Raw genomic sequence first — 22,363 nt, 5'->3', positions numbered from 1 at the left:
ATGGTCTGCATTTGGAAATGAACCTAACCTTAGCTATTTTACCACTAGTGACTGTAACTTAACACTTCCTGTAGCGGCTTCATCCTTAAAACCACAATCTTATCTCTCAGTAGATAGATTTTACTGTGAATAAGTTGTTAAGAAGTAAATTCTTTTACAACTGCCTACAGAGAGAAAGAAAACAATTTCTCCTTTCAGGAGAAGATTAGCCGGAGATCATACCCTTTGGGGTCCAGCAGATCTCGGACCTTCTCGTTGTAGATCTCCATGTAGGACACCTCAACAGTGAAGCTCTCCTCCTCCCGCTGTTCCTTCTGGGTTCGATCAAACAAAGCACTGCACAGCCGGGGAATCAGGCCTGGCTGGTCCCCTGAACCCATCATGGTGTACGACTTTCCCGATCCTGTAACACACACAGACATGATGTTAATTTGAAGGGGGAAAATCAAGAAGTCACGCCATTTTCAACAATCAGTCTTTAACTATTAAAACAACCTTGTACACACTACGTGGCCCCTTTATTAGTTACAACTTCGCAAATGCAATTCAATACAACAGTTTTGTGATAAATTCTACCTTCACCAAATGAGTAATGTTTACTTTTTTTCCAACATTGTCAAAAATGTGTAAATGCAATTATTTCCAACTCCAACTAGTAGAAACTCAAATCTAAAACTTATAACACAATCAACACTTCTATGATAGTGACAAATATACTGGAACATAATGTTCCAGTTTATCTGACACTATCAGTAAGTGGTATGGGATTGCAGTAGGCAAGACAGCTTTATTTATGAAGCACTTTTTAGCAGCAAGGCAATCAACATAACTGACGTAAATTCACTTACCTACATAAAACAATAAGACAGGTACAAAATACAAGAATAAAAGAAACGGTGCTGTGTAAGAAATGAACTATTAAGTCGAAAAGGCAGCATCAAAAAGAGAAGTCTTCAGCCTTGATATAAAAACAGAGTTGCAGCAAACCATATGTGGAGCACAAAAACTAGACTGCTTCCCCATGTTTAGTTCTGACTCTGGCGACAGAAAGCGGACGTGTCCAAGATGATCTTAGAGGTCAGGCTGGTTCATAATGAAGCAGCAGATCAGAAATGTATTTGGGCCTGAACTTAGTGTTTTATAAACCAACAGCAGTTTTTTTAATATATCAATTTAGAGACAGGAAGCCAGTGTAAAGACCTCAGAAGTGGAGTGATGTGATCCCCCTTCTTGGTTTTTTTGGACTCATGCAGCAGCCCTGTTTTTTCAGTCATCAGTCTGATCTGAATGTTTGAGTTTAAGTCACATTCTTTAGTTCAGTCATGTTGGTTGGTTGAGACCTGAAATTGAGCTTTGGCATTGTTTTTCATGTTGAAAAGAGGAGAGGCTGTCCAACCTTCCTGCCACAAGACAGCCACTCCTCTCTTAGTCATTATACAAAAAGCTTTAGGGACCTAAGCTAATGAGGGAAGAGAGAAATGGTTCATCATGAGTGTCCTGTACGTACTTATGAAGCTCTCTTATAAAACATATTCACATCATATTGACTACAGAACAGTAGCTTGTCTCACGGTAAATTACCAGTTTGTCCATAGGCAAAGATACAGGCATTGTAGCCCTGGAAGGCGTTGCGGAGAAGACTTTCCCCAAGGCACTGGAAGACCACCTCTTGGCCTAGAGAGACAGAGACAAAGACAGGGACACAGACAGGGAATTTTTAGGGTATATCATTGTGAATATTTAGTCTTTCCAAACTGAACTGTTTGAGGGGCAGTTGTTGAAGAGATGTTTTCAAGCTTTTAATAATGTGAACTGGATCAGTTAATTAACCAACCGGCAAATCTCTCCTCGTCTGTCTCATCCATGGACCAGAAGCAGTAATCATAGGCAAAGACCTGGGAGGTGAAAAGAGTAACAGTATGAGAGACATAAACAAAACCAAAAAAAAAATCATGGCTGGTGTAACGTCCATATAGAAATAATACCTCCTGTTTTAATGCAATGTTTGTGCATACATGTAGAGTCTCTTTCAAAAGATACATGTTAAATTATATATTTATTCATATTACCAGTTAAAATAGTTATAATTTAATTAACTGTAAATGACAAAGAAGGTTGGATATAAATTACTTTATATCAACATTTTATATTTTGTGTCAGCACTAGGGGAGTTTTTAATTTAATGGAAAAAAAGACCTTCTTTGGAAATGCTGACATACAGTAAAGTGAGCCGCACAGCCAAAACATATTCAAAAGGTTCCCTAGCAACAAGTATTCCTTGAGGGTTTAATGTGAATGACTTAAACAAGACTCTTTTTCCAAACATTGATTTACAAATCATTACTTTGTATAACTGCCTGTTTTGGTCACAGTTCAGAGTCAAAGAAATACAGCGGCTTCCTTGTTTAACACAGAGGTGATTCACAAGCATGGCATTAGCTCAGTGTTAAAAATGGCTGTGCATGTTTGTTTGTGTGTGTGTTTGCAGTTACCTTGGACTGACTCCTGATGATGTTGGGGGGGTCAAGGTCCACAGCAGCAGTTGGAAAGATAGGAAGAAGACATTTAGTGCACATTTAACAGAGGATGCAGTATGTTGAGCCATTCACAGCAGGCTGTAGTTTCTCTTTTTCCAGGCTGAGAATAGAAATGATTGACAGTATCTATCTGTTTATCAAAGTTGTTAACTAATTATCATGTGTCCCACTAATCAGAAAAGAGAGGGGATCCGTTCAGAAAGATAAATAAAGACACAGGTGAACAGAGACAGACAGAAAGACAAAAGCAGAGCTAGAGCTCCTGACCTCAGGCTCACTTTAGCACACATCGGATAAAAAAAAAAAAAAAAAAAAAAAAAATCAGCCTTGTGCTTGAGTATCTTGTTTTAAAAAATTACAGAACTGCCAAATTTGGAGGTTTTCCTACTTACAAAATTTGTAGTGTATCAAATACTTGTTCTCCCCACTGAATATGTCCAGATAGGATTATGATTTGCCTATACTTACACTCGTCCACACTGATAATGCATAAACTAGGGGTACAGCACATTTTCACTCCGTATTTTACATCAACCCAATAAATGGTACGCCTTGAATGGTCTGCATGTTAATAAATTAGCATAAATGTAAGTTGGTGGTAAGGATGGGCAAATCACAGTATCAGAATACTCGTATAGCTCTCATAGCATTAACAGCACACCAGTCTGGGCTTTTCCTAATTTTCAGCTCATTAGATAACATTTTTGCTTTTCTGCAATAGAGAGATGCAGCGTCACAGATAATACAGATCACGCTGATAAGATCCTGACATCTCAATTACCCTGTGGTGCACTTAAGAAGCACTGTTTGGGACCCTGCGCCAACATTAATTACCACCATTAAATCATTATAACATCCAAACTACCTGGCACTCAGTCATTCAGCAACAGCCGTCAACTCATTCTGCTGCCAAGCTTAGCATCAGTCTACATTGAAACTCAGCATTTGATTGAACCTACTGGACAGAAAAGAGGGGTGGCATTTATTATACGAGGAATATACATAAAAGAGTGATACACTGACACTAGCTGGAAGTGCATTTTTTTATTTTCAAGCCACTGAATCCAGTGAGCTAACAATTTACTTCTGCTAATATCATGTCAATTCCTAGTAATGTTTGAACAAAAGTCCCTGACATGCTTTATCGCCATTGTGAAGTGATAGTTGTCATGAGGGCAATAATGCCATCCACTTGGTTGGTGCTTTAATCAAATAGGCTTACTGCAATTTGACAACTTTAGGACTGGCAGACCCTGAGGCAACACAATCCAGAACACTAGCAGTCCTTTCTTCCCATTAACCCATACAAATCCAGCAGTGCTCAAATGGATTTCTCCATGGATTTATATATTTACATCTCAATGGATTTATAATGTCTGTCCGACTTTTCTATAAAATCATTTTCTCCAAAGTCTAAAAAGATATGCACTTCTCTTTTTCTTTCTGCAATCTTCCTCACTACAGGTAAACCCCTAGTCACATTTCTCCTCGATCTGTGCAAAGCTGGCTCCACCCACCAGGTCAGGGCTGCTGTCAGAGATCTGCGTCAAGTCAGATGAGGCCAGAGGTAAGAGAATACGAGTGGTTTACTTTACACACACCCACACATACTTCTCTTCTCATGATGACCCTTGAATACATTGATTTAACTAATCAGTGCTACAAGCCTGACACTTCATTAGCGTTTGTTTCTGAGCTACATCACTAAAATGTCCTTAGTCTAAATGTCTAAAACTAGCTCTTGTGAAGACAGAACTACAGGAACAGACACAAAAGCACTCACACACCTGTTTCCTTTTACCCAAGCGCATTTTTTACAAAACGCCAAAGCTGCAGCTCTTGCACAAACCAGCCAACATCCAGTCCAATCTGTAACACTTCATAATTCACTGACGTTCCACTGCTGACGTGCTGCATTCAGACAGCAAATGCATGCAGTCATTCCTATCGGAGTCCTAACTGATTCCAGCAGCTCTCTTCAAACCAGGATACAATGAGGACGTCTTCTACACAGCAATGACGACATTAAACCAGATTACTGTTTTTAGTAGTAAGAGACGGAGGGAGGACGATGATTCCGGGGGTGTTTGAAGGAGGTATTCAGGATACTAACAGGATGCTAATGTAATTCTGTAAAAGCAATTCTACAAAAGAATAATCTTCACAGATGTGGTTGCTTGGAGTAAAATCTTGACAAACTGGAATCCCTCAACAACATATATAAATTAAAAAGTTTGCTGATATTTAATTGTTTATTAATTCCTGGTTTCCCAATAACTTTATTTCTCTGAATGCTCTTCTCAGGGGCTGTTTTAGCATCCTACATGTCTACCAGGTCCCCACAGTCCTTTCTACACACACTTTCGGGAGGAAATCGGTGTGGCAGGTTTTGACATACATAGTGATGACAGCTGTCATGGTTGCTTTAAAGGCTGCAGGCGTGAATGGTCACTCATGTCTTGCGGTCAAAACGCCCATTAACGAAGCGAGGGGCCACCCTGACCAATGAGATGGGAGAATGAGGCAGTCAGGAGAGCTGTGAGCCCACCTCCCTCGGTCCTCGAACACTTCTATTTGCCCCTCCTCCCTCCGGCCTGCTCCTTCGCTCCGATCGCCGTCATTTAAAAAATAACTTCATGCATGGTTGCTGCCCCCCACCCCCTCTCTTTCTCTACTGTTCTAGCATTCTCTTTTTTTCTCCTCTGGGACTGTACCATCCACGGCTGTGTAGGGAGGAATGAGGAATGGAGGATGGAAAGGAGGCTGAAGGTAGCCAGGGGGTTAGGGAGGAAAGAGGCTGAGCCTGAGACTGGAATGTTAAGCCGAAGCAGAAACAGCATCAGCGTGACCCAGTACATACTGATGGAACAGGACTACTGGACATGTAACAGGCTAATACTTCCGTTCAACACATACTAAATAACACCAATTTACTACTTGCACTTCTTTTTAAACTCTTTATAAAGAACTATTTAAATCATTGCATGTGTCCTGCCATTAAGCCCTTTTATCAAATAGAAACCCTATGTGAGGCATATTAACTCTGGATATTTATGCTTTCTCATGCCAGCTTTCATGCTCTTCATAGAAATTTAACAGCTAAGCTGACCTAGAAAATATAAATAGTATGCATGGGTAATGTTTGTTGCATTATGCCAACAGTAAACCAGTTTATACGTAAATAACACATTTTCTTGCTCCTAAAATACTTGGGCCAGGCCCCTGGATGTTCAGACCCGAGCCAGACAGCCAACGGTGATTTCCTATCCCTTACCAGACCTAAGATCAATACTTATTTCACAAATTCATTCCAGCTCACACAGCCCGGGTCCAGCCTCCATCATAGAAAAATCTGCATATTAAGATATAGTGCTGGTGTCTACTACGCATTGTTGGAAAGGCACACCACAAGGGCAGTGGTGACTATGGTAGCCTTCTCACATTTCGTGCTCCTTCCTTCTGGAGCTACTACACCACCAACAAATGGAAAAATGTATAGTTTCCTCTTCACTCCTTTCAGTCTTTAATTCTTCGGGCTTAATGCGGACTATAACTCTCTTCACATTTACTCTGGTTCAAAGTTGGGATCACATTGATGCATTCAAACTCTCCTCACTACAGCCCAGAAAAACTCAGTTTGTGTTCATGGTGATGTAGTTATAGGAAAGTCTAATATTGAAGGGGCTGCTGAACAACAATCGTTTTAATGCACCACCCTTTCTCCTACCGCTCGGATTTTCTACAGCTTGTGAATACGATGTTATTTGGCACCTATGAAGTCTCAGATGATTGAGCTACCACGGACACAAACGCACCACACATTGTTTAAAGCACTTGCTGCAAAATGTTTGCTATTCTTTTAAAATACTTTTTTTTTTTATTCAGACAAATTGATTTTGTTAAGTCAGTAGCATAAACTGTCCAAAGCTCTACCTGAGCCTAGACAAGTGGTCTGAAACCAGAATATTGTGAAGAAAATGAACCATTGTGGCCTGTGAATAAATGACTCTGTCCTATTTCTAACCCTGTTATTATGTTAGTGGGCTGTTAGTCACTCCCACCACCACATGGTTGGTTCAGATTGTACTGTTTAAGCACTTTGATTTACCCTGCATCAAAATTTCAGCTTTCTAAATTAATAAATATACTATAAATCCTTCAGACACACACAATCTCCAACATCATTCCAAGACTGGGGGCCGCACAGTCCCTTTTGTCTATCTCTATGGAAACTAAGCCGGTTGTGTTTGCCTCACTGATGTCTGACAGGAGACAGATCGTTGTCAGTGTGTGTCAACATCCAGCTTCACCAATCCACTGCAAACAGCCTCATGTCCTCATGCAAGCTGTAGTGCCTGACAACATGGCTGCAGGGAGGGTAGCTGTTTGCTTATCAGACAGACAAGTACAAAGTGCCCTGGTCGTAAAGATCAAACTCTGTAGGTTAGGACATCCCTGGTGGTTGAAAAGAGATTCAGGGAGGGCAGGTGCAAAAGCAGATAGGACACAAAATACAACTGTAAGCACTATGTAATTTAAGATGACTGTTTTCTTGATATTCCTGTATAAGCAGTGCTTAAAGAAAGCCCAAAACTAAAACTTCATAAAACAAGTTACCACTGCAGTGAGTCACAGAGGGGCAGCATGAGGAAGTCTTACTGCCCAATGTGCGCTGCTGGTGGAAAAACTGAATCAGACACAGAAGCATAACACACAACTCACAACTGAGGAGTGGAAGAAAAGAAAAATAAGCTTCATGTAGCTTTCAGAAGGTTGGGGGTTCGATCCCTGGCCCTGCAGTCCCATGTGAAAGTGTCCTTGGGCAAGACACTGAACCCTGAGTTGCCCCTGATGCTGCTCCATCGGAGTGTGAATGTGTGCGAGTGTGTATCTGATGAGCGGGTGGCACCTTTACAGCAGCCTCGGCCACACTGTGTGAATGTGGGTGAATTTCCTGTACTATGTAAAAGTGCTTTGAGTGTAAAATTACTATATAAGAACAGTCCATTTAGGAGAATATCTATCTTGTATCATTCTGTTGAAACACACTGTGCCAATCAGTTTAATGTAGGCATCATCTATTGCAATGTCTGTAGTTAGATTTTGTAGATAAGCAATAGAAGTATAGAAAGAGTTTGGATCCACTCACACAGATGCACTCTCTTTTTTATCCCTTATCTACTGCAGATATGTCAGTTTTAAACAAAGGGCATCCTAAACAAACACAACGCACCTGCAACATCCAAACTTTACAGCATTGGTCTATTATGAACCCACTCAAGTCTTTGTCAGCTTTTAACAAGACAAAATGCTGCGTAAAAGATAATCCATGGCTGTAAACAGTATGGAAATGGAAAACAAGCAAACAAAATGACAAATAGCATCTGCACGCTGAGAGCAGTCAGTCCATCCTCCTGCTGCTTCCTCACTCCTTTGTCACTGAGTGAAAAACTACAGCTCTGCTCTTCTTTAGTCCTCCATAAAAGTCACTGGGGTAAGTTTATGGACGACAGATGCTTGTGTCTCCTAACTCAAGGAATGGGCTTCACGGTCACCAACAGCGACCCAGAGTTAACCTCCTCCTGTGTTGCCAAGGAAACGGAAGAGCTAAGAAAAAGGGAGGAAGCCAGGCAGTGGGAGTTACGACCCGACAGTGTGAGGGAAGAGAGGAGCGAAGTGGTCTGTCTTTTCATGTATAATTGTCTCTGTCTGCCTCACTGCTGCCTTCTTTCTTACAGCCGGAGGCACCTCTGGCAAACACACACACACACACACACACACACACACACACACACACACACACACACACAGACACACACACACACGGGAACACATGCTGCTGCTGTTGTCTACTCCTGCACCTCAGCCTGAGGCCAGCCTCATTCACTAATTCTGAACTGGCAGTCTGCAGTCAGCTCCCCTAGTCACAAGAAGGTCTTTCTTTCAACACAGCTGGCTTCCTCCAAGATGGCGGATGGGTAGTGAAGCATGGTCTACTGGGTGATTTTGAACTATTACATAATTAAGTTAAACTGCTGTAATTATTACAGTTTTCTCATTACAAATGGAGGTGATTAACTTTACAGTTAAGTCCTCCTGGTGTTATATTTGCCACAGTTTCCTGAGCCTGACCACGACTGCAACACTCCCTCACTCAGACAACTCCCCGACAAGACACACACAGAGTACATGCAGCCACTCATTTCTGTTCTGACCAATTAAACTAAATCTATCTTGCCTAATTCCTCAGAGACGCCCAAGACTCCAAGCACAATTCAGCATTAACCTCAAACAGCAGCTGGTTAACAGGATGGCATTTGGGTGAAAGCCAATAAAGTGAAATAAGTGGTTTGAGTTTAACTACACCTGTCTCTAGAGGGCCCAACTGCTGGTGAGTCAGCTTCCTAGTCAGAATCTGAGTCTGACTCTGCTCCGGCTGTGATTATGGGACGTGTTTCAACCCAACCAGGAAAGAAAATGCTTCTGAACTCAACTGGATAGAACTACAACCAGTCGTTACTGTTGATCATCTGTCCATCATCGTATAAAGCCCGCTCTGACAATTGATTGGTCAGAACAGCTCTGGTTGCATAGTTGCCCCACAACGGATCTAGTCCAGACCGAACTTCCCGACCTCAAAGGTTGTGGGCGGGGATAAGTTAGGCTGGCATTCAGGCTAAACAAACGTAGAACAGCTGTAAAATCTACGTTTCTGTGAGCAATAAATAGGAAGCTTCAGAGTTCCAAGGCTTAAGAGTACCCGAACTGGCGAGGTTAAAAGTATGCCTATACAGCTACTGTGTTAGCACGCAGTTCTTGTTGGCAATGTTGACAACTATCCCTGGATGATTTTGACACTTAAGAAAGCTTAAAACATGTTTCAAACAACTTCTTGATTCGCGATGACAAGATAATGTGGAAGATTGATATAATCTTATCCTCAGAATGTTTAACGAATACTGAATGAAAATATATGTGTATCATGTCTGTTATCAGATTTATATTTATTCTTTCAGAGAAAGAATACCATTTCACTCTAATTGGGGCAATTAGACAATAAGTGTTTTAAAGTCCCATAGATATATTTGTCTTGATTAGAGGGAGAAGCTACAATAACTTACCATTGTTTCTAGAACACCTGCATGCACCTGTCCCAAACACATTCCTATTCGTGGTGTCAAAAAAGTGTGTGCAATCCCCAATGACTCTTCATTTAGTGCTCCATAAAATGTATACGGTAATACACTGTACCACATTAAAAAAACATTGTTTTGGACGTAGAATTTAGCCAAGCTACTGACAAACATACCTGGAGTCTGCTTTGCCCAGGTTAGCTCCGCCAGGATGGAGGATCGTTTGGTTCTTCGCCATCTCGACGATACATTTAGTGTTTAGTTCCTTTTCTGTGGATTAGACAATGTATAGTATTACAAGCAAGGCACGAAACCTCACCACACATTTCTTCTGTTATCCTTGATTTATTTCAACATTATTACACAAGTTGTAGGTCACTTTGCCATCTCCAGCTCCATTTCATGACAAAATAGGATAGACCCTGTAACAAAGATACCACAGTATCAACAACATACAGAAGCACACACATGTTTCCCTTAGATACTCCCATGGTGGGAATACAATTGCAGAAACCTACAAGGCACCTTGTACATGTTGACCCCTTTACTAACCAACTTAGTATTCAGAGAAATGAGCCAAAATGTTTGCCGTCTAGTAGAACCGGTCAAAAAACCTTTTACAAGCCTTAGACCAACTTCTGAGGCTAAGTTGCATTATTGATAAAACACAAGTTAAATAACTTCCTGTGAAACATCAAGCTCTAACAATTGTTTGAGTAGGCCAGGAAACATCAACTCTGAAAATGACCTTTTACCTTGGAATGAGCACTATACTAATCAATATGAAAGGACTTTCCAGAGAGAGAGAAACAAACACACACAGTTTGTCCTCCAACTTTAATGTCCCATTAAGAAATACAGTACTTTCCCTACACATTTAAGGAATGCATGAGTACAGACCATTTATCTGATCTTTTTTTAGTAAAATATATATCTCAAGTGTTCCTAGTATAAAGCACTACATATTAGGTTTGTTTTCATAGCTGAGTCACTCGTATAACCTTCTTATAGAAACTTTGCTGTGAAAGTAACCTGCAGAAGTTTTGGAAAATAACAACATGGACAGCACTGGAAATTCACGAGGCTGGTAAGTAACTCCATTCATCTTTCTTGCCAATGAGACCTAATGATGGTTGTCGACACAGAGGCTTGGTGCTGCCAGCACGTCCTGGGCATCCAGTTTTTGTCAGAATTGGTTGTACATTAAAAGAAGGCAGAGCAGAGCAGACCAATTCAAGTAGCGTCTTCCAGTAATTTAAATTACCGCTTGTGAATGTTTGAGCCACAGCCACTAAAATATGACATGTTTTTCTTGAATGGTCAATTGTTGCAATGCACACTACCACATAATACTTATTTGTAAAATAAAAATGCTTTAGGGTAAAAAAAATCTAAAATTTACATAATGAGGATGTCAGTAATACGGTCTGATTTTAATGAAAATAGTCTGGATCTTGGTCTGTACAATGTCAAATTCATGCTATTTAACCTGATAAGATACGGATGGGACTCAGGATTCTTTGCCCCGCTGTCTGGCTGCTGGTGGGGATATCCTCTATTTTGCCCCCTTTCACAGGAAGGTCAGAGGTCAGGGCAAGAACAGCACTTCTTTATTTGCAATTCAATTGTTTTTTCAGGGACACTACAGCAGAGAGGAAATAATAGATAATGTCATTCAAATGTAAGACCTGGTTCAAGCATCCAACCTGCTAAGCAGTGTACTGGGTACGTATCTGAGTACTGTAGTGACTGTCACCATTTGGCCCAGTATTCAGATATACACTGCTACATTTCTAAGACACAACCATTCCCCATATAGCTGTCACTAAGCATGTCTCCATTATGCAACAAGCATGCAAGGATTTTACATTTTAGCAAATGTGTAAGGACAGGATAATCATTCGGTGGTATTAATTCCTATATTAAATATAAAAGCAATATTAAACTGCGTAATTTTGAGCTATTACGCCTTCAGTTGCTTTTTCTGACCAAGGCGTGACTATTGCAAAGCAGAGACGAGCACATAGAATATCCTGAATTAGGGTATGATGGTCCAAGATTCTCAACAATCAGCGCACTATCCAGTGTTGGTTAGAGTGTATAGGACATAGAGCCATTTAATAGACCTTTCCTCAATTTGTGATGACTTCACCAGACAACAACGTATTGCTTCAGTGACAATGCTGTTGCAAGAAGCTTAGCATCCTTACCAAACAGTACCTGGCCATACCTGTCCAATTGTTCCTGCCAAGAGGTTTTTTAACCCGATTAATCGGTCTAGTCAAAAAGCTATGGTCATGTGTTCCTAACAAACACGCCAAATAACCATTTTACTCTTTCTGTAATGGCAGGTAAAATAAAGAATGTACAAGTCACTTCACAAGTTTATAACTTTTTCCTAAAAGTGGCTGCTCAAGTAGGCTACTCTAACTTAATCAACAATCTAAATATGCCATAATTTCCCTCCCTGAGAGACAAAAGGGGATCCTAACCAGAGGAGCTCTACGTATGAGGAGAAGCTAGTGGTGCCTGTGCAAACCAGCATCATTAGGGATTTAAGGCTAAACCATCTGTTAAGAGTGCCTCAACACTGCAGTTCCTGGCAGGAACACAGGGGTAGAGAAATGGAAAGGGGGCTGTCAAAGGTCAGAGGACCGGAATCACCCTCCAATACTTCTGCTGTCAAGGACACTACAGAGCTAAACAAGCATGGTGAGCCAACAGCTCAACAGGGGGGCTGACACAGACAGAGGTTGCACTTCCTCTCTTCCTGCTGCCTACATTACCCATGTGCCCCTACTGCTGCAGCTGTACTTCCTGCTTAGCAGTAGGGATAGTGTGATGTGTTGTGGTGATGAGGATAAATGTATCCATTGTTATCTGCCTCTCCTTGCTCCATAACCAGTTCCCATTTTCCACTTCTCTTTGGTCCTTCCCTAGCCTAACGGTGCTGAGGCTTGGCAGAACAGCCCTGACATCAGCCAGGAAGCTGATTGGCCGTGGTGTTGCCGTTGCTACGCCTGAGTTTGCTCTGTTCTTCGAAGGCCACAGTCATGGGAACTTGGAGCATTACGCAACATTAGCAAATATTCATTCAGACTCACTCCCTTCCTGCCTTTGTCCAGCAAGGCTACTACACCAGCTCTCCTCCTCAACCTGGGATACACAGGGACAGTGCCCTTGAGAGAAGCCTGCTTATTATTTCAGTGTCACAGGTCTGAATCCCTGTAATAGATGGCCACATGCGATGAAAGAAAGTGAATGCGTATTCCTTTGCCATTCCTTAACTGCTGCTGCTATGTCCCGAAGCAACAGTAAAGCAGCAAAAGACAGGGAAAGAGCTGTACCTTAACTGAGCAGCTCAAAAAGGTGTGAGAATGTGTGAAGGCCTGAAGGGAAAATGATGTGCTTGAAAAGAGGGGCGATTGATATGATGGAAGAATTCAGTGTCCACTCAGAGATTATGTGGTATTTGGGGGCAATTTGAATTCATAAAAGTCTAAACACTGGTAGATATGGACAGAAGCTCCATTCAAACGGGGATCAGAGAGGCACTACTGGAAACGTGGCACTGCTGCTTCCAAACCCTTTCCACTGCCTTCAGTAAGCCATTAGTTTGCCTGCTTGTTCTCCTTCACCAAAATCATAATTGCTTTTTCTTGCTGAGCAAGGGAAGACACATGCAGCCATTTGCTTACAATGTTAACAAAAGAAAATTTGCATGATTGAAATTGAGCACCAGTGAAAGCCAGACATACACATAAGGAACCTGGCTGAGAGAAAAATATACATAAAAAGGACTCTTTGTTGGACTGTGTTTGGACTTCATTGAACGCATCTTCTTTTTAACGTGGATTTTTGGTGCTTTTGAATAATGATTATTTTCTAAATAAACAATAACAAGGTGGGGGTTGAGTAATATTTAATCACTATTCTGTGTTAAATCAACAATGGAATAAAAGGAAACCACACAAAAACAAGTGTTCCAGTCAAGTGAATCTGGCAGACAGTTTGCCATCCCCTGCACCTGTCAGGTTAGTTGGATAAACTTGAACACTGACAGCATGAAGTGGACGAGGGCTTCCTAGGAAGTGGTCAGGAACAGAACGCTGCCAATTTAAATCAATTAGATTGGCCAGAGAAAACCATTCCAGTGAATCCCTACCTTTGTTAATCTAAATGTCCCTGATCTGAAGCTGAATTCCACCAGAGCTAAACTGTAGCCTCTGGATCCTTCTCACCATCTATATGAGGACAACCTTGGCAGTCAAGTTCCTCAACATCCACTGACTCATGTTTGTCTTTCAAAAACAGAAATACATGGAATTTCTGTGTGTCCAAAACAAAATGTCTAACCTTGTACAAAGCCATTTTCAAAAAAAAAAAAAAAAAAAAAACAGACTTAGTTTTTCTACATTAGGGGTCATAGTAAATCCCTGCCTATGGGAAAAGTGAGGCTTGGTCTTGGGACCTACTTCTCCAGCCCACAAGGGGGGGGGGGGGGGGGGGGGGGATACACACAATTCCTTCTGCCAGTTGTTAATCAACCACCCTGCCTCAGCGGCTCTCCTCCTCTTTCATGGTACATGACACATGGTCTCCTACGGGCAAAAACACAGCTCAGCAATCAATCCTTTACTGCATGCTGCACTGAATATTTGCAGTGTTATCAACCAGAGAATTTGCAAGCAGATTTGTGTAACACTGGGCCTTTGTTACCCAGGCTTTTCTAGAATTAGGGATGAGGATGTAACAATTTGTAGACATGTAGCAGCCGAGGAAAGATTGGTGGACTAAAGATACATGTACGTTGGCCTAATGTCAGTGAGACACTGTTGAAAGAAATGACAAACAAAAGCTTCTTTTTCTAGTAGCAGATACCGTGTAACCGAGTGTTCAGATCCATTAAGAAGAGTTTTTTCTGAAATCTTTCTGTTGCCCTCTTTAAAATCATACCAACCCACAGCTATCCTGTGAAACTACTGACTTAGCCCATTGTTGAAGCAAGTGACAGATGAAGTCTAGAAGCTATTGGCATCTTTAACAGCCAGCAAAGGAGCCAACGCGTCTAGAATTTAGTAGATGGCAGGCAGTAGCTGGATGGCTGAGGTAAAGCCCTATGGCAGCACTGTACAAACATGTGCCAAACAGACCACTTCTCTTTTTATCTGCAGTAGCTCATTTAACTAATGGGTGGTGATTTCTGACCGGCACTCCCGGTAAAATTGAACAGGGAGTAATTAAATCAAGGTAGTCTCCTGGGGAAGAGTGTTAAAATGCAGTACATGTGGTCTATGCATCATGATATGACCTACTGTATCTCCAATAATGTGAATATGATTTTGGTGTATTTATAATAATAATAACACTTTTTGGTCCATAATATAGCCTCAATGTATCCATCGTGTTAACCTGAAATTCAGACAATGCAGACAAATGCCATCTCCATATTCAGCATTCATTTGAGAGTCCGTGTGTGTGTGAGCAGACTGAAGCCCTCTCACCTCTCCTGTTCATCGGCCGTACACGAACAGCCACCTTGACATTGGCGTCGTCCAGGCTGGGCTCCCCCATGCTGACTCCTTACCCAGCCGTGGGATGGAGCGCTGATCCGAAATAAATTCAGCCCTTCAGCTAAACAATCATCCAAAAGCCTGGAAATGTTGCGCTAGCCGGACTGTCAGCCAGCTAGCTTAGCTCGGCGTTGCTCCATAGACCAGGCATGTCCAGGGAAACAAAAAGCCTTGGCAAAATCCTGCAGGAAGCCAGCCGCCGCTGCTTATCTTCTTCTTCTGCTCATATTCCAGGCTAATTTAAATCCCAGAGACGTGGAGGCTGGAAGGGAAAGGAGAGATGTAAATTAAGCAGCTGGTGGATGTGACTGAGCCAACATATGCTATCTGCACGGCAAAAAAGGGCTAGCCAGCTAATTTGCCAGGCAAAGTGAAGAGCAGCAGCGACAGGAAAGAAGAAAGTTTTGGCCATTTCCAGCCGATTGACTAAATAACATCCACAGACACAACCCAACCTTCGAGCTACATACCTTGGTGAACACATCCCAGAGATGACACCGCTAACCTACAAGTAGGACCGAGAGAGATCCCCAGAGAAGCGCCTGGCGATGATCTACTTCTTCCCAACGGAATCCACTATGTCCTCCCTCTGTACAGTCTTTGGTCGAGCTACAAGCAGCTAGCAGCATCCGCCCTTCCGCTAGAGCATCGTCTCTTCAAATTAAACTCGGTTAAACTCTCATCTGTCAAACTTAGAAATTGAACTAGATGATACACGTGGAGTGACAGTTGAACATCAAGACAAAGTCATTTTTAAGATGAGCTTAAACACATATGCTACATTTACCTAGCTAGTCCTAATCATATAGTTAGCATAATATAAACTAGGTCCTGAAGGCATTAATTCTGCACCGCTAACCTTAGCCGAACCACCAAAGAAGCCAGGGACAGCTGTCGAACGAACTGTAAAAACTTCTGGTCACACGCTTTCACAGTTAAATTATCGTTTAAAACTAATGTCAACTGGGACTGTAGCTAGCTAGTTTAGGTCAGAACCCCTTAAATAGCTAGCTAGCGTTAGTTAGCCCAAACAATTTCAGCACACTGCCCTGCCTCACCCACCGTATTAATATAACGTTAACGGTACATTACGTTAGAGACCTAGTTAATACTCGGCCTACGGATTCGTTTGAAGTGGATATGCACCTGTTAACAACGACTCTTCGTTTCATTTTGCCGAAACTATCTGTTGAACACGTTTACATAGCTGTATTGTAAGGTTTGAGGTCTTCACTCTGCGGGTGTGCGGTTTCCACACCAGGGGGACATGGAGTTCCACAGCCGCAGCAGACCGCTAGCCCGCCGGTCAACCTCGGTTAGAAAGAAGGCTACCTAAAATGTCCAACGGCAGCCAGAAGAAACGGACCAAAGAACAACTCACGGTACCCTTCTTTGGGATAAAATATGGGGAAAGATGTCCTTTACCAGATGTGTCCAAGACCCCAAGCAGTCACGCGACGCTTCCGCTGTCCACCATCAAACAAGGTTAAACTTCCCATTAAAGTTTTCAAAATAAATCCTTCCAACGCACCGAGTCCATGGACTGTAGATTAACGTCCCATTAGAGTAATATTAATATCAATATATATACAGTCTATGATTCACACTGGCCAGTTTAGTTGGTATTCCACCTCACACAAGTGCACAGTAAAAAAAACACATTATAGCACAGTCAACAATGTACAACAAAACATAAACATATACAAATACACAGAACTGAAATAAAATACTACAAATACAAAATGTAGGTAGATATCAAAAACTCACAATGCAGCTATTTAAAACAATTATATTTAAATGTCTGATTGTTGCCATCTATATCTTTTACAATAAACTATAACAAACACAACTTTATACATGCTGTCAAGTTAGCTAGTATAATTCACAACTGGAAGGCACTGGTTGACACATTTGGGTTTGATTAGTTGCTGCCAGTCAGTTGCAGCATCACAAGACAGAAATAAGTATGCTACGGATAAATAGAGGAGTAAATAAAAAAGAAGCAAAATAAATCAAATGAAATAGTAATAAGAGAAAGACACAGTTCCAAGTTTAAAGTACCATGTTATGTGGTACAGTGAGGAGCGTTTGCGTGTTCCTGTTACTGTCCATGTGCCATGTGTCACCACTTGTTGTTCTCTTGACTGCCCAAGACGAATTTCTCCTACAGGAGACCAAAAAGGCTTATCTTATCTTTCACACGCCATAATGGCATTTACGGAGCATAAAACCAACCTTGGGTTGACAATGTATGCAATGTTTAATAACTGTAAACAATTAGTTCAAGATTAGCAAATCTAATCTGGGATTATATTCTGTACTTTGATGTGTAGATTCATTAGTAGGCCTACTGATATTGAACGCGATAACTTGCACAATCCAGCCAACCAAATGCAGCTCTTCATCAACATGAGCAATTCATCATCAGTATTGTTTATTACAAGTAAATAGATACACGCTTATTGATATGTATTCCTTAATTACCTTTATTTATTTATTTATTTATATTTAATTCGGTAAATCTTATGTATAATCCAAAATTACAGCAAAAAAACTTTTTGGAGGATTAACTATTATTTTGAAAACAAACACCGGGAATAAAGAGGCATCCTGTAACGAAACAAATGACTTTATTGGAAGGTTTCTGCCACCTACTTAGCAATATTGGTACTACAAGATGCCAATATTATACATATTATACTATTATACATATATTTTCTTGGGAAGAATGGATCATTAGTTCACCAAACAGGACTTCACCCAAGTCTATGTAAATATACATATAAGTATGTTTAAAATCTGCTTCCACAGAACAAAAAGAGGAATTGGTCTCTTCCCTCATCCCCTTTTCAAAGGAAACGGGCCCTGCAGACATTCCTGTCTCAACCAAAATGCCTCATAATTTGTCTGCCTAATCATTCAAAGACTTTCTGGGGTTTGCCAGTTGAAAACAGTGTGTACGTTGACCCAGTTGTATCTCAGCAGTTTGGTGTCCTGTCCTGGCTGCTGCTGGGATCTGGTCCCTGGGTGAAACCACTAGAGGACAGTCTGCTGTTGAATGTTGCAGCATTGAAGTGGAACGTGGTGGAGGACAGCTGTCTGGTTAACATTCCTTGCAGTGTAGAATTGGCCACTTGTTTAACCTTTACATAGCCTACTGTAACTCTTAATGGAATTAATTTAAAGTGTGTTTATGTGGCATTTATATATACTATCTATATTTTAAATATTTTAAATATGATAATGAAAATCTTTGTTGTTTTAATATTAGAAGAAGAAGAATGCAAGCCTTCATTTATCCAGCAGAGGGAAAACACATCCCACTACTACACTAGTTTTTACACACATTACACACATATTATTTATTGTTTCCTGATGATAAGGGAGTGGAGATAATAACTTACAGTTCAATCTTTCCAAATGTCCCCCAACACCATTCAAGCTGACCCAAACTAACCCCGGTCTCCCGGGTGAACTGCAGTCGGAAAAAGTGACCAGAAGGACCGAGCGTCTTCAGCTCAGAGCGTAGGCAAGAGAAACACGCAGACAGAGATGCCCCCCCCCCCCGCCTCTTTTTCCAGGAAACATGTACACACCAGCATCTGCCGTCATTGCTTATGTCGGAAGGATTTTCAGTTGTTTCTTTCTCCTGGTTGGCTCTCGGTGAAGTTGGTTGTTGATTTTAAAGAGAGAATAAAAGTGCATTGGTCAGTTGTCCACTCAAAGATTAAGACTTCAAAAATGAAAGGTGTTAAAAGGTAAATGTATGTTTGAAAACAAAATATACAGTATCAAGACTAGTCCTGTATAAAATACCCATGTATTCTGTACCCAACAGGCTTTGCATAAACCAAAATAAAACCCATAAAGTACCAGGATGTAAGTGTAATCTCATTAAAGTAATGCTCCGAGTGTTAAGCAGTACAACAGTGAGATGAAACACTGGGTTCTAACAAACTGTACACACTCATTCTCATTTTAGAGAATACAGTATTTTTGAAGAAGCTAGTAGACAACACAAATCAGGCAAGTAGACAGGGGATCTAATGTGGAGACCAACTGTTTCAGGGAGGTAATACAAAGGCCTGCAAAGAGCACAGTGGTAAGGTTTTTTAAAGATTAATTTTGGGGTTATTTTTGACAGGACAGCTGAAGACATGAAAGGGGAGAGAGAGGGGGGGAACAACATGCACCAACTGAGCTATCTGGACGCCCTGATAGGCTGTTTAAGGCCAAGCACATTTCATTTGATGTTTCCCTTTCCCTCGCTCTGCTTGTAGCCACTCGCATGACGTATAGTGCTACGTAAGTGCTGAGGGGAAGAAGGGGATGTCAAACAGTCACTGAATCATGGCACTCCTTGTATATGTACTGTAGAAGAACTGGAAATAGCAGGAAATGGAGGGGTGGTACGGAGAAGACAAGATGTCACAGCTGTCACCATGACACATTATAAGTAACTGGATGAAAAATAATCACGTTTTGTTCCTCAGATCTTTCAGGCTGGTTAATTTAAAGGAAAACCTTAGAGGCTTCGGGTGATTAAGACTCCCAATGAGGTTTTCTATGCAAAGGGAATAGATTGTTTAAATTATTTAATTTCAATCAGCATCTTCCACTCAGGGTAATAAGGAAGTAGCCTTTTGTAATATCCCTCACACAGATGCATACAATGGATATCAAATGAGAGGTCGGAGGTCAACAGGGAGGAGCACCCAGGAAGGGAACACACTGAAGGGTTAAAAGTAATTACACTCTCAAATTGTGCTAAAAGCCTTTCTACCAACATATTTAAAAATAAAAGTGAAGAGAGCAGTGAGGGAGCAGCAGATGTAGGTGTGGTCTTGTGGCTACATTGTGTGTGAAATAACCTAGTGAGTACAATTTTATTATTAGTGATTCAAATAATTATAAACTGCAAAAAGTAGCTGTGAAAACCAGAGCAACAATTCACAGCCATGCTAGGTACAGTGGAATAAAACAAGATTATGAGAAACAAGGGAACAACAATAATGCATTTCAGAGGAAAGAAGAATTAAATTAAAGTATGGCTACGCTTACACGCGGCCGGCTATTTTCATAAACAGACGTTTCAACCTTTTCATAAATATCGTGGTGCACAGCTGTCAGTGTTAAGAAACGTGTTTTCTTACACGTACCTGGGTATATACGCCGTCAACGGCACCAAGAGCACGGCAAACCTGTTGGTGAAGGGGTAACGAGAAGCCAAAGCCCCGTTGGCCAATCACAATCATTTCCTCTCTCTTCTCTTCCTCACTTCCTCTCTCCTCTCTCTTCTCTTCCTCACTTCCTCACTTCCTCTCTCCTCTCTCTTCTCTTCCTCACTTCCTCTCTCCTCTCTCTTCTCTTCCTCACTTCCTCACTTCCTCTCTCTTCTCTTCCTTACTTCCTCTTTCCTCTCTCTTCTCTTCCTCACTTCCTCACTTCCTCACTTCCTCTCTCTTCTCTTCCTCACTTCCTCACTTCCTCTCTCTTCTCTTCCTCACTTCCTCACTTCCTCTCTCTTCTCTTCCTCACTTCCTCACTTCCTCGCATGTAACAAAGAAACAGATCTAGCTCCATAGGAAAACACAAGGCAGGGCGTAAAACAAGACCAGGGAGAAACACATACACAACCATAATATAACACAGAGCAACCTATGACTTGTTATTTAAATAACTTTAATTACACAGTAAAAAATAAGATATGCAGACAGTAATATAAATCTTGACTGTTGCGCTGGATTTTTGTGCCAAAGTAATAGTGTTCATCTGATTGAGCTTTTCTTGTTCTGTATTTGTTTTGCCCTGGTGTGTGTGTGTGTGTGTGTGTGTGTGTGTGTGTGTGGTGATGTGAGCGATAAGGGTGGAGGGTTGGAGGGGAAGGTCTGACTCCTTATCTGCTCTTTCGCTGAGATTACTCGATTACTGTAATTGTTCCGGCCACTAATCAGACCAAAGCAGGAGATGGTGTGTGTGTGCGTGTGTGTGTGTGTGTGTGTGTGTGTGAGATGATTAGCTGAAAGATGGATGTGTTGGGGATTCTCAACATTATCTAAGCTGTTCTTCAGCTTGGCATACACAGGTAGTGTTGTTTTGGCAACCTGATTGGTTGTAGCTGTAGTCTTTGTTTTCCAGTTTTATAAGCATGTGTATTTCAATAATTCATATAGCAGATGATCCAATTAACGGCCGATAGTACATGTTGGAATTTTTCAGATTAATGTTCCACAGAATGTTTTTTGATGTTTTTCATTTTTCTCCGGCTTGGGGTGCCTTGCTCAAGGACACGCTGACAGTGATTACTGAGGATCAGGAGAGCTTCCCTGCGTATGCGGTGATTGTGTGATATATTAAATGTTCCACAAAGTGGGGACATTAAGTAGTGTTCCTTGTTTCCTGGTCTGTCTGCAGCACACAGCAGCCGCAACAAGTTCCAGGAGCCAGCCGGAGATTGGAGGGCTGCACGGTTGAATTCCCAAAAGGCTTGGGGAAATCCAGGGGGATGAAGACATAAATGAGTGATGCTACCCTCCAGCAGTGTACCCTACACACACACACACACACACACACACACACACACACACACACACACACGGTTTCAGTGCTATAATGATGTCTAGAACTGAACACTATTTTTTGGCCCCCAGGTTACTCCCTCTCCGTGTCTATCCTCACTCAATCAAGGTGAAACACAAGGCTGTGTGATACTTACTGTACTTTTGGGAAACTGAATTGGTAATCAGACAGACTTGTTCAGCCCCAAAAACTTAAACATGTCCTCTAGTATTTGGATATTTAATGTTGAACAGAACTCTAAACTGGTTAGATCCAGACCAGTCTTGACTGTCCTACCCAATCTGGAGAATATCACGTTTTAGCATATGAACATGATCTGAGAGCGGTCCACCTTAGAACATAGTCACGACCTGAGTGATGTGATGTCATCCTGTCCATTACAAGAGGCAAAGCAATGCATCAAACCTCCCACATCTCTCAAACCTGCAGCTCCAGCCAACCAAGCCTTAATGAGATCTCAAATGGTTGCTTAATATAATTGTCTTTATTGCCTATTGCCTCAGTGCAGGGCATGGCAGGGGTTAGGGGTGCAGTTAGTGTT

The 22,363-nt window shown here is 41.4% G+C and overlaps 1 protein-coding gene across 1 annotated transcript in view; it reads right to left on the bottom strand.

Moving 5' to 3' along the window:
* Window positions 1-16,286, bottom strand: part of kif13ba (kinesin family member 13Ba) — a 36,422-nt gene extending 20,136 nt beyond the window's left edge. The window contains exons 1-7 of the mRNA XM_034877253.1: window positions 15,714-16,286; window positions 15,175-15,505; window positions 9,847-9,940; window positions 2,493-2,505; window positions 1,835-1,895; window positions 1,582-1,674; window positions 223-403 (exon numbers count right to left, since the gene is read on the bottom strand). Coding sequence (XP_034733144.1) covers window positions 223-403; window positions 1,582-1,674; window positions 1,835-1,895; window positions 2,493-2,505; window positions 9,847-9,940; window positions 15,175-15,244 — 512 coding nt within the window. The 5' untranslated portion in view covers window positions 15,245-15,505; window positions 15,714-16,286. The remainder of the gene's footprint in view (window positions 1-222; window positions 404-1,581; window positions 1,675-1,834; window positions 1,896-2,492; window positions 2,506-9,846; window positions 9,941-15,174; window positions 15,506-15,713) is intronic.
* Window positions 16,287-22,363: the final 6,077 nt, after the last annotated feature.

Source organism: Etheostoma cragini, chromosome 1 (assembly GCF_013103735.1).
Source record: "Etheostoma cragini isolate CJK2018 chromosome 1, CSU_Ecrag_1.0, whole genome shotgun sequence".
NCBI lineage: Eukaryota > Metazoa > Chordata > Actinopteri > Perciformes > Percidae > Etheostoma > Etheostoma cragini.
Note: the sequence above shows the minus strand (reverse complement) of the source record. Positions and strands in the feature narration are given on the sequence as shown.